We start from the raw sequence: 17,788 nt of genomic DNA on the forward strand, positions 1-17,788 counted from the left end.
GTTGATGGTCATATTTCAGCCTTTTATATTATTTATTATCAAATACTTTTATTTGTAAAATATGTATTAATATATACACGATAAAAATTTTCGACGAAGCCTAGTTTCATCACACTATTTCTTAAAGGTGTCTGCTTCACCCATGCTACAAAGAATAAAAAATATCTAATAATATTTCAACGATTTCACGTGAACACTTTGTACGATCAAAACCGTTATATCTTTAAATAATTTAAATGTTTGATGTTGATGTTGTTGATCCCCCCGTTTAGTATTATATAGATTCATTAAGCCCCAAGACTAGTAATGCCAAAAAATTTCAATCTCAATTTTTATATATGTACAAATTAATAAGATTTTTAAAAAAGTGAAGATATATACGTGGTCATGTAAGTTGCCAAAGAGGGCAAATCAAATCATAAAAACAAAGAGATAATATATAGTCCATCTTAAACAATAGTATTAATTGTTATGGCTTTGTGAGACCAAAAATGCTGTGTTATCTCCAATCCCATGTGTCTAACTATTAATGAAAATGTGTTAATCCCCTAGCAATAAGGGGTCCATAAAATTAACTTAGTCAACATCTCAAATGTCTCTTCCAACAAAAAATAGATTGTATAACAACAAATATAATCTCACTTCATAATCACATCTCTTAAAAAACAATAAAAGATACGAAATTAACGATAAATAAATTTTTATATATGAATAATAAAAATTTCATACTGATTCAATGACGAATAACTGATAAATTATAAAAAAAAGTTGATTAGTTAGAATTTTTTTTTTGGCGACAATCAGTCAGCTAGAGATTATAGATAAATTTCGTAGATAATTTATATTTTCAAATAGTGATATTATAATACTAAAACCAAAAAAAACTTTTTTATCATTATTTTTTTCTTTATCCAAACCCTACTCCATTTCAATTTCAATCTACATGTACCGATTGAGATGGGCATAAAATAATGTTTCTTATCTTGTCAATTTGACACCATTTATTTCTTCGTACTTAATATTATAAGTCAAAGATTATTTTGTGAAATGACATAACGTGTTGTAAAAAGAAACTTTTTATAGACACATAATTATTTCCCTAAGAAAAAAATTACTTTTAGAGTAATATTTATGGAAATTATAGTACACGTTCCCGTTTTCAATAATTTATGTAATTATTTTGAGGCTTTCCACGAGACCATGTGTTAAAAGGAGTATGGTGCCTTTTCAAATAATTAAATAAAGAGTTCAATCATATAGACCATTCAAATAAAATGGAAAAATCTTTTTGATCAAAAATTTGATCATAATAATATATTGTGTATGTTATTTTATTTTTTTAATTTTAATATATTTTAATTAAAAAATAGAAACAAATCAATTTACTTTAAAATTAAAAAAAATATTACATACTTGTAAAGTTTTCTGGTTAAATTGTTTTCAAATTCGCTGGTCATACTATAAATAGATAGTAAATTAAGTTTTCTTGATAAGAGAAACTTATAAGGTAAATGTGATTTAGTTGTGCAACTATTTTTTATATTGATCGTGCATGTAATTATAAATAAAAAAAAAAGAAATAGGGATGAATTTAATGTAAATCACTTTTCATGTTTTTTTATATTTGAAATCTTTAATAGTTTACTAATTATTTTAGCATTAAAAAATGTTGATAATATGGGTAATAATATGGTTAGGATTGGGAAGACAAAAATCTGCCAAACAAACGTGAAGGGGGCTGGCCACTGTTTCAGAATTGATAAACAAATTATTTATTTGTTTAAATAATAACATCTTGCATTTATAGCCTCCCAAAAAGAATAAAATAATAAGACAATATATGTATATACTATATGTCATGTTTAATTAATTTATCAAACATGGTTAGTTTATATGATTTTTATATAAATCAAAATCACGGGCATGATATTCTTAAAAACTTATGCTATTTGTTTGATAATTATGGTCAATCTGAATATTTCTACAATGGCATTTATTATTTAGGTTTGCTTTTTCTTTTTTGAATGATAATATATTTATATTATTTTAATTATAATTTAAAATTGTCTGTATATTATAAATTTACGATATTTTAAGACGTATTATAAAATGATTGTTTTGAAAAAGAACAATATAGTTGCATACTAAGAAAGATCAAATTTGGTGAACAAAATATCTTTATAATCACTCCCAAGAGAAATTAATCTGAAATATTGATGAGAGAATATTCATTCTATTGATATTGGTAATAAATAAAATCTCCTACAAATCCAACAAACATGAGAAAAAAATTTATATGGAACTATAATATAGAGCTAGTGTGTTTGGTATGAAATGAAAATGTTTTACTACAAAATATTTTTTTTCAAAAAAAAATGTAAGTTTCTTATTTATTTTCGAGCATTTAGTATGTAAGAAAAAAATATCATTTTAAAATATTATATGTAATGTAGCAAGATACTATAAGGGTCAGGCGTTGAGGTTCAGGAATATATGATCGTGAGACGAGGGTTTTAGTGGGTAAGTTGAAAAAAGATAACAAATTTAAAACGTCACTTATGAAACTTGTTTCTCTGATAATTTTTCTCATTTTTACGGAACTCATTTTCTATATAAGACATTTACCAATGAAACATGAAAAATTTATAAAAATATATTCTAAAAAAAGGATAGAAACTACTCCATGTAATTGGGCAACTAATCTAGGAGATAATTAATGATTAATTAAGACAAGCCTAATGATGATGAGACAGATAAGTAAGTTTGACTAGTCTAACTACACTTCTAGATCTCTTTACTAATTTAAAAATCATTAATTTATTTTTCTCCTTTTTTTCTTCTTCTCTCCTTTTTTAATTTGTATAAACAAAAATTCCATCATCCTAAAGCTAGAACAAAAGTACATCAAGTCAGAAGACAAAGTAAGAAATAAAAAGTAAATTAATTTGATTTGGAATATAAATGATTATTAAAAGACAAATAAGGAAAAAAAAAACCTAATTTGATCCTCTTATCTTTTTAGTATTTTTTTTGTTCTTGTTATGGCATACACTTTTGGAGAACAGCTTAAAGGAATTTATTCTTAGGGTAGTTGAGTTGTAAGATCATGACTTTTTTTTTTTAAAAAAAAGGTCGATTTACACAGCAAATATACTATTTATATGAATGACCATTTTATTATATTACTAGTATTATTTTACTATAAACTATATATTATATAATTAAAAAGTGAAATAATTATTATTTTAGCAAAAAGAAACCACTTTTTGTCGTAATTTTGAGAACAAGGGGTAATGGACCTAGTTGCTAAAATCATTTCCAAGATTTTAGGGCCATTACTATACTAATTAGTTTGTATATAATATAATCTTGGATTATTCACAAGTTATGAAGTCCATTTTTGTTTTCTTTTAATCGGCAGGGGTTTCATATTCTTTTTTTCTATACAAAAAAAGGTAAGGGTTTCATATTTTTTTTTCTATACAAAAAAAAAATAGAGATAGAGTAGAAAATTATGCTCTACTAACGAAAAATACGAATTTTAACAAATATTTAATCAGAAATGACTCGTTGTTATGAGAAACATCTATCATGAATATTGCCTATTAGCCAATTTCTGATGAGACGCGAAATTATAGTAGAAAATCATGCTATATTAAAAAAAATACGAATTTCAATAAATATTCAATCAAAAATGACTCGTCAGTATGAGAAAAATCTATCAAAAATATAACCTATGAGCCAATTTCGCCTTTTTTTAATATATGAAGAAATAACAAATGATGAATGTTTATGAATTTGCTTAATGCATGATGCATGTCACTACTTTGTTTAGAGTTTTACACACAAATATGTGTAGGGTGGCCTCAAGACACCAATAACTTTTTATGTGCAAGCACGTTAACTTCTCCTATAATAAGAATAATAATAAAAGACTCATATATTATATACTCATTCTTAGTGCAAAAAGAAAAATTAAAAAATACATAACAACGTGCCAGCAACCAAAACAAAGTACAGGTAAAACCAACAAGAACATTAAACCCAAGTTAGACTTATAGTATAATATCTCGGGAGAATTAAATGTACGCAGACTTTACTATATCTTTATGGAATAGATATACAGTTTTCGATACTCAAAAAAAATTATATTATTATATACTTACTATACAACTAAAACTATTATTTATTTTTTTAAAAAGAAAAAAAAAAGAAAAGAAAACACATATAGACTTGTTACACCAAACTTCCAGTTGGGAAACAACTCAATGAAGCACTAAGAATAGGCCCCCACTGCACCATATGTCCTCTATCTATGAAGCATTTTTCATCTAATTTTAGTTATATATATATATACACACCTACCTAAAAAATAAATTTTAAAAATATTTTTTTATAAAAAAAAAAAGATGAAAAAATAAAAATGCACCCACCCCACATAAATTTCAAAATTTATATCAATTCAAGATTTATATCATTTCAAGAAAATGTGTCCCTTCCAGCATAACATGTGCTTAGCCATTCCATCAATCCTCTAAAAGTTCAGTAGATAGAACCTTTTGTTGTTGTTGTTCCCACGAATAATCTTCAAAATTATCACATATTTCTTTGTTATAATTAAAAAAAATATTCTTCATGAAAGCCAAAAATTAAATAAATTTTTTAGACAATTTTTGGTAAGTTATAAGGTAGGGGCTACTACACATATTTACATATTAGGTGTACCCACTAATAATGGGGACTTTTTAAGGGTAAGACTAATAAGGAATCGTTTCCTCAAATATCACAATCGAAATTATGTCTCAATCTCAAATAAATTAGATAACAAGCTTATATGATTGATTCTTACTGATTATGTCGGTCATATTCTATATATATAGTGGGAAATTCATTGTAACTAATCGACTAGTTTTAAGCTAGACATTGTTTGCCTACCATAACTTTCTTGATCTTTGTATCTAAATTTAAGATCGAGAATATTTATGAGCTCATACTTGCAGGATTCCCCCACCCCACCCCCTCCTTCATGATTATCACACTTCAATCACAAGCCCGTAAATAGACGACTATGGGTAGTTCAGGTGCGCTTAAAGTCAACTACAACTAGAAGGCATGCCGATCTTGCCACCAACAAACCTTTGACTTTGGCTGTGAAAAGGTACGACTCTATGGTTAGTTCTCATTGATTATGTCGTTCATATTCTATATAGTGAGGGCATGTCAATAAAACAAGTTTTATACTAGCTGTCAGTTTACCTTAACTCTCTTCTTTTATCCATATTTAAGATCGATAATATAAACAAAGCTCATCCAAACGATACTTTTTAAATTTCCTCTCTTTAATGATATTTTCTTCAAAATATCACAAAAGGAAAAAAAAATAATTAAATAGTTCCTTCTCCTTTTGTTTTATTAATCAAACTTTTTAGTGATTGTGATTGGAAAAGTTAAAAAGACATCGACCATGTGGACAAGACTAGAAATCATATCTAAAATGTAATGGTCCTATATATATGTTTTGTGTGAATTCTATAAAAAGTGTGATTTCATGTGTTTAATTTTACTTTGTAATAAAACACTGAATTTAGGTAACAGCATGTCCTTTTGCCAACTCCGTTCAAACCTTGTACTTTAAAATGTCTCTTCAATTCACACCAAAGAATCTAACAACCAATTCATTTTACTTATCAAACTCCTACCTTTGGTGCTTCAATTATTATTGCATTATCATCATCTCATATATATATATATATATAAAAATAAATTAGTTGCATAAATTTAAATATATCACATGCATAAATGATGTTAACTCTACCATTCAATTGATAAAGGATTTCATAGGAGTATATCATATGTCATAGAGACTTGAAATAAATAAATAAATAAATAAAATAGTAATAAAATAAAATTATCAAAATTGCTATTAACCAATAACTATAAAAAAAGACCACTGGAATAATTAGTCCTGCATTTCTTGATAAGATTTAAGAATTTATCTTCAAATATTTGTTTGATCATAAAATTTAATTAGATTTTCAAAATGTGATATTCAAATATTTTCAAGTCAGACCGAGTTTTAGCTTAAATATTTAAATTTCAACGTCAATATTTATGATAGTTGTGACTGGCAATTACTCAAAGTATAATGCAAATAGTTAAAAGTGTGGCAGATGATTATATTATTTGGGATTTGACAAAGTGGTGTACATTTTTCTTAATCTTGAAGAAGTATACGTATTTGCATATACTTCTATAACAAGAAAATATACGTATTTTTCATCCTACCATAAGTCAGCATTTTTTATTTATTAAAAGAAAGAAAGAATGGATCCATTCTTGAAATTAGAGGAAATTGTCAAGAACCGTACATTATTTTTTCTTGAAGTAATGAAAAATATAACCTTTTTCTTGTGTGTTGTTGAATAGGTCCTTTTTTGGGTTAAAAACATTTTTAATACGTAACGTTTGAACTTTGGTATTACTCTAGACCCCCCACCCCCACCCCCTTTGATAATTTAGCAGCAACGATTCATATTCCACACTTATAAAATTACACTTCATATGTTATTATTATAATTGATATAGAAAAAAGTTGTTTACCATCTTTGCACTATATGAACAAATGCATGTTATGCAAACGGTGTTGTGTGAGACATTTCTTCAGAAACATTTAGTAAAATATGTATATAGAATGCGTAAAGCAATATAAAATAAAATAAAATATAGATACGTGAAGCAATATAAAATAATATAAAATAAATGATGATGCTACTTGACATTAAATGTTTCCTAGATGGTCAAGCTTCTGGATATCATTTGAAAATAAAATATTTAGAACCAAGCCAGTGGGTCAGGACCAAAACAAATTAAAAGAAAATAATTCATACAATATTAGTTTTTTTTTTGTTGTCACGCGCATTTGTTCGATGTCTATAAGCCTGATTAAATTTGAATTCACGTCGAAAAGTTTTACATATTCATATTTGAGTCTGACTAAATTTGAATTCGCGCCAGCAAGTACCAGGGCAATGTGCTCCATAACAAAGACAACTCTATACCTAAAAGGACTCGAACCTAAGACTTGATTAAGAGATGAAGGAGTACTTGTCATTGCAACATTTGAAAAAATACCGTCGAAGAGTGATTCTCCGTTCCTAAGTTACTTGTCATGTTTTATTTTCAAAATTAAATTAGCTAATTAAAAAATGATACAATAAGTGTGATAGCCAACTTTAGATATAAGAGAGTGAATCTTTTAAAATCTCTCTTCTTAATATTATGGTTCTAGTGTTTACTTTATGAACTTCAAAAGAGATAGGGGAAGAAAAATCCACGGACAACGGTTTTTTAAGTTCAATTATTAGTTTTCGGAAGTTTTAAATTTTGTCGGTGGAAGTCTTCTATTAACTACTATTGAAAAATGAAAACTTATACATATAACTCATGCAAAATGAAGTAATATTTTTATAAATCTATTACCAGAATATACAAAAAAAAAAAAAAAAAAAGAAGGAAGAAAATGGCAAAATAAAAGAGGATGTTAATCAACAGAAGTCTTGCAAACATGCATGGACCTAGCTTGACTATTTACGTACTATAGATATCTCCTATCAATACAAGTACTGAAAATAACTACACCTCCCAAAGTCTAAACAAGTAAAAAGAAAGCATATAGAATCATTTTATTTGAATATTGCTTCACTTCTATCTCAAATAATTAACATACTACTTTCTCTATACTAGAAATAATATTGAAATACCCCTCATGAATCACGATGAAGTAGACAATGAATCTCAATATCATGTCAAATAGTGTCGTATAAATTGAAACGAGAGACTAAGTTTGCAGTAATGACATAATGTTGTGTCAAAAGAGATAAAAGTTTTCACCTGCCAGAGGGATTTCATTGATTGTAAAAGCAGTGTCAGTATCACCGCTGGATTTGTACGTAATGCCTAAATTTCCCTGCATATATGTCAGTCCCAATTTTGGTTCTTTTAGAAGCTTTCTTTTCAGTCTATCCACACTTGCTACTATTCATAAATAACTTCTTTTTTTCTATCTTCCTATTTTTATGTACATAAATGTTGTTTGAACATAATTTTCTCTGCATTTTATGCAGTCACCTCTGGGTGAATATTCATCACCAGGTATCTTAACATTGATGTTAAAATCTAAATAGAGAGAGGGGAAGTAATAGGAAAGAAAAGTAAAAGAGGATGGCATATAACAAAGAAAACAAAAGTAGAGTCCCATAATAACAAAAGAAAAGAAGTGCAGATGGGGTCAAGACTGCAAAAGCCCCTCGTGTGTGTGTGTGTGTCATTGCTTTGTGGGGTAAAAAACTTTAAAAAGTGTGACAGTGGTGGATCTACTCTTTCTTTTCCTTCTAACTACAGACATATCCTTCTCATCCATGTCAGTCTCTACATATTTCTGCACTAAAATATATCCTCTTGCTCCTCATCATATCTCTAATTCAATTTTTTAGACAGCTATATCTATTTCAAACTGATGACCAAATATTAGTGCAGTATCTTTTTTACTTTTCTGAGGCATTGTACCGTTCTACTTTTGACCTCTGTTTCAGCAATGACTAAAATTTACATCTAAGCAATGTAATGGCAGATACTAAATTTAACAGGGTCAAAGAAGACAAGAAATTTTGTCATACGTGTCAACTATACACTGTCTGTATATTTTACAGGCGCCAGGCCAGAGGTCTGAAAGTGAGTAACCATTATATATATCTTCCTAGAGTTCAGATTTGTCTCAATGTTAGGTCATTATCAAACTAAGCCACAATGTTTGACCAATGACCAAGACCTAGATTCCATGTCCAAATGACTCTCAAGGCAGGGGTTTGGACTTTGGCATCATCTATCATTTTCTGCAGTTGCATCATATAATTCTAAAAATCATGTCTTGGTGGGAAGAGTAGGTGAGAAGTACCAACAACCCAATGAAATAGTACGAGTGCGAACAACTAGCATCGATAACATTGTTATCAAAGAAAAAAAGAGACAAGAAATTTATCTTAAATCCTTTGCACGTACACTGAGCTCGTAGATGTGGTAACACACACATATATACTTTTGGAAGAGAATACCTCTTAGCACTTTTACAAGTTCTTGTTCTTCAGTTCCATGCACCAATGACAATAGAGAAGCACAAATGCCAATGCTAAGGCAAAGCTGGTTGGTGAATTTTTAGCTAACCTTTTGAGCATATCAGGAGGGGCATAAGTTTCAAATAACAACATTAAACCAACTTACTTTTTGACTAACTCAACATGAATAATAGTAGCTAAGCATCTAGGGGGGAGTGAATTTGAAATATGGCAGGACCACCACATGGATATGTTGTAGAAAAATGAAAGGAAAACAATAAATAGAATGCCATCTCATGGAGTGTAATGCTCCTAGCTTATCATGAAGTTTCACAGAAAGTAAACATGACAGGACCACATATAATTCTTCAGAGCAACGTGATAATAATAAAATTGCTACAGAAAAATCAATCATGATTCATGTGAACACAAAAATCAGACAAAACAATTATGAGAGTACATTTCACTGAAGGACAATTAGGTGAAAGGAAGTTACATGATTCATTTGATTCAATAACTACGGACACAGTGAGTGATTCTTTTGTTCTATGGAGGGCAAATGATTCAGCCCCAGATGTCACTTCAACTATGAAAAGGAAGAATTCTGTCCATTTATGTCTTCCATGTTCTATACTACTGTAAAAAGATAAAAATTCCAGATCAATGTCAAATGTGCCAACCAGAAAAATGCAACTTAATTGGTAGTTTCTGAATAATTAGCAAACTAGAGTAATAGAGGAACTCAGGACATCTAAATCATAAGGAAAGGACAACTTCCAAGCAAGGATATATTTCACTTGCACACATGACGAAAGATGCATGAATCTCACAATAGCCCAGACACATCCAAAAATCAAGAATTGCCATGAGAGTTGCTTTAGAGATGACCAAACAACAATACATTATATATGACAACATCACATGGTTCAATAAAGCAACCAGCTAGTCCATCAAGTACAAATTTCATGACAGCAAACGTGCAAGAAACTGGATAGATATTTTTCATAAACTCCTTGTCAAAATTATTATTTTTCAGAGACTTGATGACAACCACAAAACGTTCACGTAGGAACAGAGATGGTCAATAACATAGGCCCAACATTGAACCAACTCCGACATGTGTTTAACTTAATGTCACTATTCACCCAACAATATAAAATGGAGCCCCAAATGTGCTCTATGATCAAGATAATAGAATAGAGCGGCTAATTTTTCGCTAATAGACTTTTCTGAGGCAAGATTTCACAAACATTTGTAGTTCTTTCAAATTCTTAAAAACACAGAGTTTGAAGTTAAAGAATAAACTTGTAATGGCGAGCATTCTAGAAGAGTCCTCAGTTCAAAAATAAGAACTTTGTGTCGTAAGTTGATTATTTATAGCCAAACATCTCCAATAATCAAGACAATTTGACATAAATATACAAGTGAATAGACAAATGTTTCATGTCTCATAACATAGCATCATAAACTTAAGTCTATGGATAATTGTCAACCAGAAATGACCTTCTGTCTCAATAAAACTCATTGCAATTGGGGCAATGACGTAGCTAGTGAGGTTCTAATCAAGGGACGTCTATAGCTGGTTGAAAACTATTTTCAGTCTACATAAAGGTCAGGCATCATTACTCTTTGATTCAAACATGTGAACCGTTGATCCTAATAGAGAACTTTGGGGCCAACATAAGATAAAGTACTTGAACTAGGAAAATTTCTGAACTCAAGGAGAAATATACTTCCTCTATTCCAGTTTAAATGACTCTATTTCCTTTTTGATTTGTTCCAAAAAAAAAAGACTCTTTCTAAATTTGAAAATAATTTTAATTTGAACTTCCTATTTTATTCTTAATGATGGAACTTTATAGCCACACAAATGTTATGGTATGTTAATAACCACAAGTTTCAAATATCATATAGTCAGACAAATGATATAGAGTTATAGACTTACGGTATGTTTAAATCCAAAGTTCCAAAAGTCTTCCTTTCTTTAGTAAAATCTCCCTCAATCAAATAGGTTCACATAGATTAAAATGTGGACGTTATTTTTTTTAAGTAGGGATAACATAATATTTACACCTTTCCTTCTCATCAGAGGATATGCAAATGCCAATCATATAGAGTTATAGACTTATGGTATGTTTAAATCCAAAGTTCCAAAAATCTTCCTTTCTTTAGTAAAATCCTCCTCAATCAAATAGGTTCACATAGATTAAAATGTGGCTGTAATTCCTTAAGTAGGAAGAACATAATATTTACTATTACACCTTTCCTTCTCATCGGAGGCTATGCAAATTCCATGAGCTTTAGGCCTATCTCATCCCTTTTCAGCACCGTCAATCAGCCTATATCATACCATCTGTCCATGAACCTAAGTAGACTTTCTATCACCCTTATAATTTCCTAAAGCCTTATGCTCTATCACTTGTTCCGAAACTTTCATCATGCGATTTATATGTTTCATACCACAGCATTTAGTATTCATTATCTCCTTTATACTTATATCGGAACTAAAACACTCTTTTTCCACTGATTTGCCGTACCACACCACCTCTCCAATGACTTTCAATTACTTTTTTTACAGGAACACCGGCAGGCTTTTCTAACCATCATAATTTTGACAGCATTTCTTTACTTCATTAAGATCATCTGTAGTTTGAGCAGAAGTGCCCTTAGTGTACAACTTACATAATTAAGCACGATTGACTTAATAAAAAAGAACAGAAGAATGATATGCCAGAAACTTAGCTTTTTGAAAAGAGAAAGGGAACTACTTGACTAACGGAAGTTCAAGTTAACTCCAACTTTGGTATAAAAGTGGAATTCCTTTCAGCAAAATTTGTTGGAATTGCCATAAGTCCATAGGGATCGACTTCAATCTAGGACCATAAGTCCAGACCTTTCTACTCACTGCCTCTCCTTGAATAGACAACCTTCCCTTCCAACATTGCTCAATCAGAACGTACCACAAAATAGAGGCAAAACATGTAACAATATAACAAGAAGATTTACCTCAGGATATAACAAAGTATTAAAGTGACAGATTAATAGGTTTATACAAGCCCTTGTTATCTTACTTTTTGATTTAAGACTTTAAGTTGACAATAACTTGTCAATGCCAACAGGCAAGCACAAGAAAAAAAAAAAGGAAGAGAAGTTCCTTACTCGGCACTCATTTTTTTTTCAATTATTGCCAAAAGCCTAAAACCTATGAGAACTACATTTAATACTAGAACTTGTTGTCCTAACATTAACCAGTCACAGATTTTTATTACATGGGCAGCTTAATTTGTTGATTAAGTTACTTTTTACAAGATAAACAATTTTAATGATGTGGGGAAGTCCCACACACAATCCATATACCAAAAAGTAGAGAAGCTAATTTGGCACTGCTATCCAGAAAATATATGTGCATGCATCATATCCTCGCAGATGATAAATTTTCGGAAAGCATATTTCTAGAACATATTAATATCAGGTGGTGGAAAATTTAATTTGACAAAACAAACAAATCAAGAGATAAGCTATTACCATCTAGTTGATCATCTACAAATGTCAATCCAAAATCTTTCATCTTGTGCTTTCGCAAAACAAAAGTATAATGAAGCTATGTAGATATCAGCAAACTAAAAATAGAGAGCAATAACAATCATAATTTATGATTCATAAATAGATTCCAGCTCCTTTCATTCATATCTTGAATCCCGATAAGTTAGGATTGCAAGAACACATGCATGATGTGCATTATTTGAATGCAATTGCATTGATTCAAACAAGCATGAATAAATAACACTATTGAAGCTAATTGTCTTCATGATAGTTCCACACAACTCAGTAAAACTTAACATGACATGAAAAAATGCAACAAATTGCGAAACTTATCTTAACTTTTAGGTCCAAAATCACAGACCAGAAAGGAAAAAAGCTTACAAGTTTGCCAACTCAAGAATGAGGTCAGTGTCACTGGTAGTTCTAGAAACCAGAATCAACTTCTATTTCGCCTCAATCTCTAACTAGTCGGGGCATTTATATGAATTCTCAACATCCATTTTGATCTTTGAACATGTCTCATTCTAATACTCAATAATTTATCTTTTAACAAAGCAAAGCACAATAAGAGATACAAAAACTTGCTCCCGAAACTAATTAGAGCTGGCTATATGAATCCAAAGTATCATTTTATAGCATTAACAGAGATAGATAATGAAACGAACTTCATTCATATCAATTTTGCATCAACAATCTCAACAACAGATAAGGAATAAAGCTTACAACTTCGTCATGTGAAGAATGAGGTGAATGTCACATAATTGAAAATCCGAAACACAAACAATCCTTCGAGAATACCCAACAGTACACCAGCAATAACATCGAATACGAAATGCCGTCCAAGAAGTACCCTGGAACACGACGTGGTTGCAGCCCATCCGATCACAATAAGCATCAAATAATCCACAAATAAATCATATTTAAGCTGAATCAAAACATCCCGAATGAAATCGGATGATAGATAAAAGAGAGTAGCAATCATGGAAACTCTGGATGAATGTCCACTGGGAAATGACCAATGGTCGACGGCAAAGGATAGAAACATGTTTTTGTTGTAAACGGGTCGGGGCCTCCGAATAAGATGTTTTAGGGGTCCGATTACGATAAGGTCGAGGATGCCACCGAGTAGTAAATTTATTAAGAAGATGTTGGAATTTTTGGTATCGGAGAAAGCGAGAGGGTAGAGGAGTAGTGAGAGGACTAAAGGGAAGAAGAGGAAACCGTCGCCGGAGATCTCTAGGGTTTTGAGGAAGTAGTAAGGGAGAATAGGGTGAGTTAGAGTGTAAAGACGGAGGGAGATGGCGGTATCAAAATCGACGATGCGGCGGAGCAAAGACGGCGCCGGCGACGGAGGTGATGACTTGGATACCATTGTTCCAGTTTGAGTGAGTAGAAACCAACTGATTTGTGGAAATGTCAGAAATTCGTTAAAAAATGAAGCCCAACAGTGAGTACTAACAAAATGAAATATAGGATTTACAAAATAGCCATTTTCAATCTTTATAATTGTAACCACATTCCGCTTCACGTAAGTGAAATTAACTATTTTTTAGAGTTAAATTATATTATTTAATTTAATATTTTAATGCATGATATAATTTGCTTACTTTATTATATCATTGAGCTAAAAATTAAATAATTTTGAGTTAGACAAATTTGATTATGACTAATTCCTCAATTTATCTAAGATCAAAGCAATTCTAACTCAAAATTTAGGTGGGTTAGAATGGTTTTGTTGAGTCTAAGATTGGGTCATGACCCAAACAACATGACCAAACCAGTACATCTAACACTTAAAATGGAGTTGGAACAATATGGGCCTGATCCATAATATAAGTAATGGAAAGCCCACGATTTTCCAAAGAAAACTCATGTATATAAGCATCAAATACAAATTTGATCAAACTCAATATCTAGCTTTGATTCAAACCATGTATGTATCTTCAATATCCATTGAATGTGTACAAAACTACGAATTATTTAATATAGTTATCAATAACTTATAAAGATTAGGATTCAGAACCCATAAACTTCAAATCCTAACTTCACTTTTGTTTAAAATGGTGAGTAAAATACTTACACAAACTAACGGTGTAAAACTAAAAAACATTTTTTCCAGAATCTATATGAGCTGAAAAACACTTTCAGGTTTATGGTCAAAATCAAAATGATTAGAGATGATCATTAGGCTGTCCAAATAAACAGAGTCTAAATCTTCCACTAAGAGAAAAATAAAATATAGTAAGAGAAATTAAACCATAGTTATAATGATTGTTGACCATAAAATAAGAAACAAATACATCATACATGGTATCAATAATTCTATAACTTTAGAAGGTGGAAACATTTAAAGGTGCCAACAAAAAGTTCCCAAAGATGGAAAAAAAATAAATATTTCAAACGGCTTGAGTGATGATTTGTTTCTTATTATTGGAAAATGACAATCACTTTTTCTTTGATCCAAAATGACCAAATCTAACAAATTCTACAAAGTTTTCAAACTTGTAGATTCTATAATCATATTGTTGAAAATAGTAATACTAGCATTATATTGTGGGATATCTTTATTTAGTTTTGGACACGATTGTATAGCAAGTCTCCAAAGGTTTCAAAAATTTCGACACTATAATTAATTATGTTGTCAAAAATAACTCTATTATTCTAGAATTAGAAAATTTCATAAATGGCTACTTTCCCCGTTTCTTTTTATTTGTCCAATTTAATTTTTTTACTTGTCATTTTTTGACAAATCCAAAAAAATATATATATATATTTTACCTATTATATCCTCAATTTATTTAGAGTGTTAATATTTATGAAAAGATAGAACCTCCTTAATGAGTAATTGATTTTGAAATTCAATCAATTAATTGAGATAAAACGATAAACTCACTATTTCAATTATTATTTTTAATAGGTGTGCCAAGTCTAAAATGTGTTAGGACTGAAGTAATCTGGTGTTATACGGAAGTTAACAAAGCAAAACTCAAAAGACCACAAGTCAAAAAAAAAAGAGATATATATCAATAGATACAAAGGTTTAACATAGTTCGATTAATTGACCTTTGTCCATCAAAGGAGATGAGCAATCCCTCAATTTAGTCGAAATATAAAGAAGTTCACAAATAATAACGTATCATTAGTGTCCCACAAATTCTCTCTCCTAATCAAAACTCTCAAAGCCTCTAGGATTATATTGTGAGTGTTGATTAAGTTCAAAAGAGCGAACTCTCTATTTGTATAGAATCTTAAACTTTTTCCTAATCAAAATAAAATACTTTATGTTATTTTTTTTTAAGAAAAAAAAATCTAATTATAATAAAGAGATTAAAGACAAATAATATCCAACAAAATAGGCAAGTAAATATACGGATAAAGGGAGTATAATTGCTTGTCCAAATAATGTATCTTCAATGTGGAAATTATTAAGCTAGTTCAGATTTAGTAGGACTTTAATGTGAATACTGAATATTGATTGAGAAATTGAAAAAAAGAAAAATTAAATTTGTTTTTTAACTATTAATTTCTTGAAGACGATTAAAAAGTATTGGGAAGTTAGTAATGAGAAAATCAGGTAGCTAGCTAGCTGATTTGATGTTGAGTTAATTTTTATGACAGTGAAAATTAAATTTTTGCTGCCAATTATTTTTTTAAAAAAATATTAGTTGACTGTCATACTGCCCAATTTATTAATGAAGGCACAATTAAAATAATACGAGCATTTAATAGACTAAGATGGTAAGTATTTGGTAACATTAAAGTTCACATTTGAATAATAACTATTTCAAAAACAATGAAATGGCTACGCCGTGGCTCTTAGGTAGTCTACAAATTTGAATTTGAATTTAAATTAAATTATCATTAATAAACTAATGATAAGTCCATACACATAATTAAATAAGTTATCAACGATTTGACCATCTTTTAAAATTTCAAGTAGCCTTTTTTTTCGTCGATTGATATTCATCTGCATTTGATATTTATAATGAACTAAGTTTTTGACAAACAATGCGAAAATTACCATTAACAAATAAAAAATTAAAAAATATCATACATTCATTGGATTATCATAAACATCAGACAAATAATTAGGCTTAGGATTGGTGTTAAAACAAATTAGTATATCATGTTCATACCACTAATTAACCATTATGCTTCAACTACAAATAACTTTCCCACCTCAGAAAACAATGCAAAATTTCAAAAGAAATTGATGTATTGTCTTTGATATAATATGCATGTCCATTTATTAATTCAATTTAGACTGGTAATTATTTTTAATTTTTTAAATTTTAAATATAAAAACAAGCTACACAGCTATCATTGTTTTGTTATATATATATATATATATATTTGTCTCAAATAAATACTCTATATATAAAAACAGAAATAATTAAATGAATGACATAATTCACTAGTCACAAGTTACAAATCAGATAAATTTCTGCAATATACAATCAATAATTAATAATTATTGCAGGTGTCTGGATTATATTTTTTTTTTTTTTGAAAAAAAAGGACCATAAAAATGATGACTTTGTAACATTTTTTGTGATACTGCCAAGGGACAATTGATGTATTTTGCATGTTATTTAAAAACATGAACAAGGAAACAAATATTATAATGGGAGGTGGGGGCAAAACTTTATAAAAAAAAAACAAAAAGGGAGAAAATAAATGAAATAAATGCATTGTTCTTTATAAAAATATATGCATTAATTTGTTGTACTGAACTATAGTTTTGGAAGTTGTTGTTTAGTCAATTTCAACATGAAGGCTGGTTGAGCCTAAAAAATATCATATGATTATTACTCTACTTCCAGCTACTTATAACCCTAGCTAGATCTATGAATTTAATCTGTTCAGCATAGTCAGAATTTAAAGTTTATGAATTCATATCAGTAATCATACGTTCTTAAGTATTTGTAGCTCAACTTGATTCGATAAGCTTATGTTGTGATGAATTTTTTTTACTAGTAATATCTTTTTTGAAAATGAAAATGCAATGAACTATGTATAGTAATTTAACTGCATGCAAAATGCAATGGTTGAATAATATTCAAATTACCATTTATTCACCAGTTGTACTTGTAAAAAAACCTGCTAATCAAGAAGGGAAATAAAACATCAATTTA

The 17,788-nt window shown here is 29.5% G+C and overlaps 1 protein-coding gene and 1 non-coding gene across 2 annotated transcripts; one reads left to right on the plus strand and one right to left on the minus strand.

Moving 5' to 3' along the window:
• Nucleotides 1-10,630: 10,630 nt before the first annotated feature.
• LOC138338094 (U4 spliceosomal RNA) lies at nt 10,631-10,771 on the plus strand. Its single transcript, XR_011211363.1, has one exon. It is a non-coding gene; the product is annotated as a U4 spliceosomal RNA (small nuclear RNA).
• Nucleotides 10,772-13,305: 2,534 nt separating this feature from the next.
• Nucleotides 13,306-14,119, minus strand: LOC101249115 (probable lipid phosphate phosphatase beta). Its single transcript, XM_004245696.5, has one exon. The coding sequence runs from the start codon at nt 14,023-14,025 to the stop codon at nt 13,384-13,386; it is 642 nt and encodes a 213-aa protein (XP_004245744.2). The 5' UTR covers nt 14,026-14,119; the 3' UTR covers nt 13,306-13,383.
• Nucleotides 14,120-17,788: the final 3,669 nt, after the last annotated feature.

This window comes from Solanum lycopersicum, chromosome 8, assembly GCF_036512215.1.
Source record: "Solanum lycopersicum chromosome 8, SLM_r2.1".
Lineage (NCBI taxonomy): Eukaryota > Viridiplantae > Streptophyta > Magnoliopsida > Solanales > Solanaceae > Solanum > Solanum lycopersicum.

Bases quoted from the DNA above. Each gene is read 5' to 3' on its own strand.
- LOC101249115 (XM_004245696.5), bottom strand. From the start codon at position 14,025: ATGGTATCCAAGTCATCACCTCCGTCGCCGGCGCCGTCTTTGCTCCGC.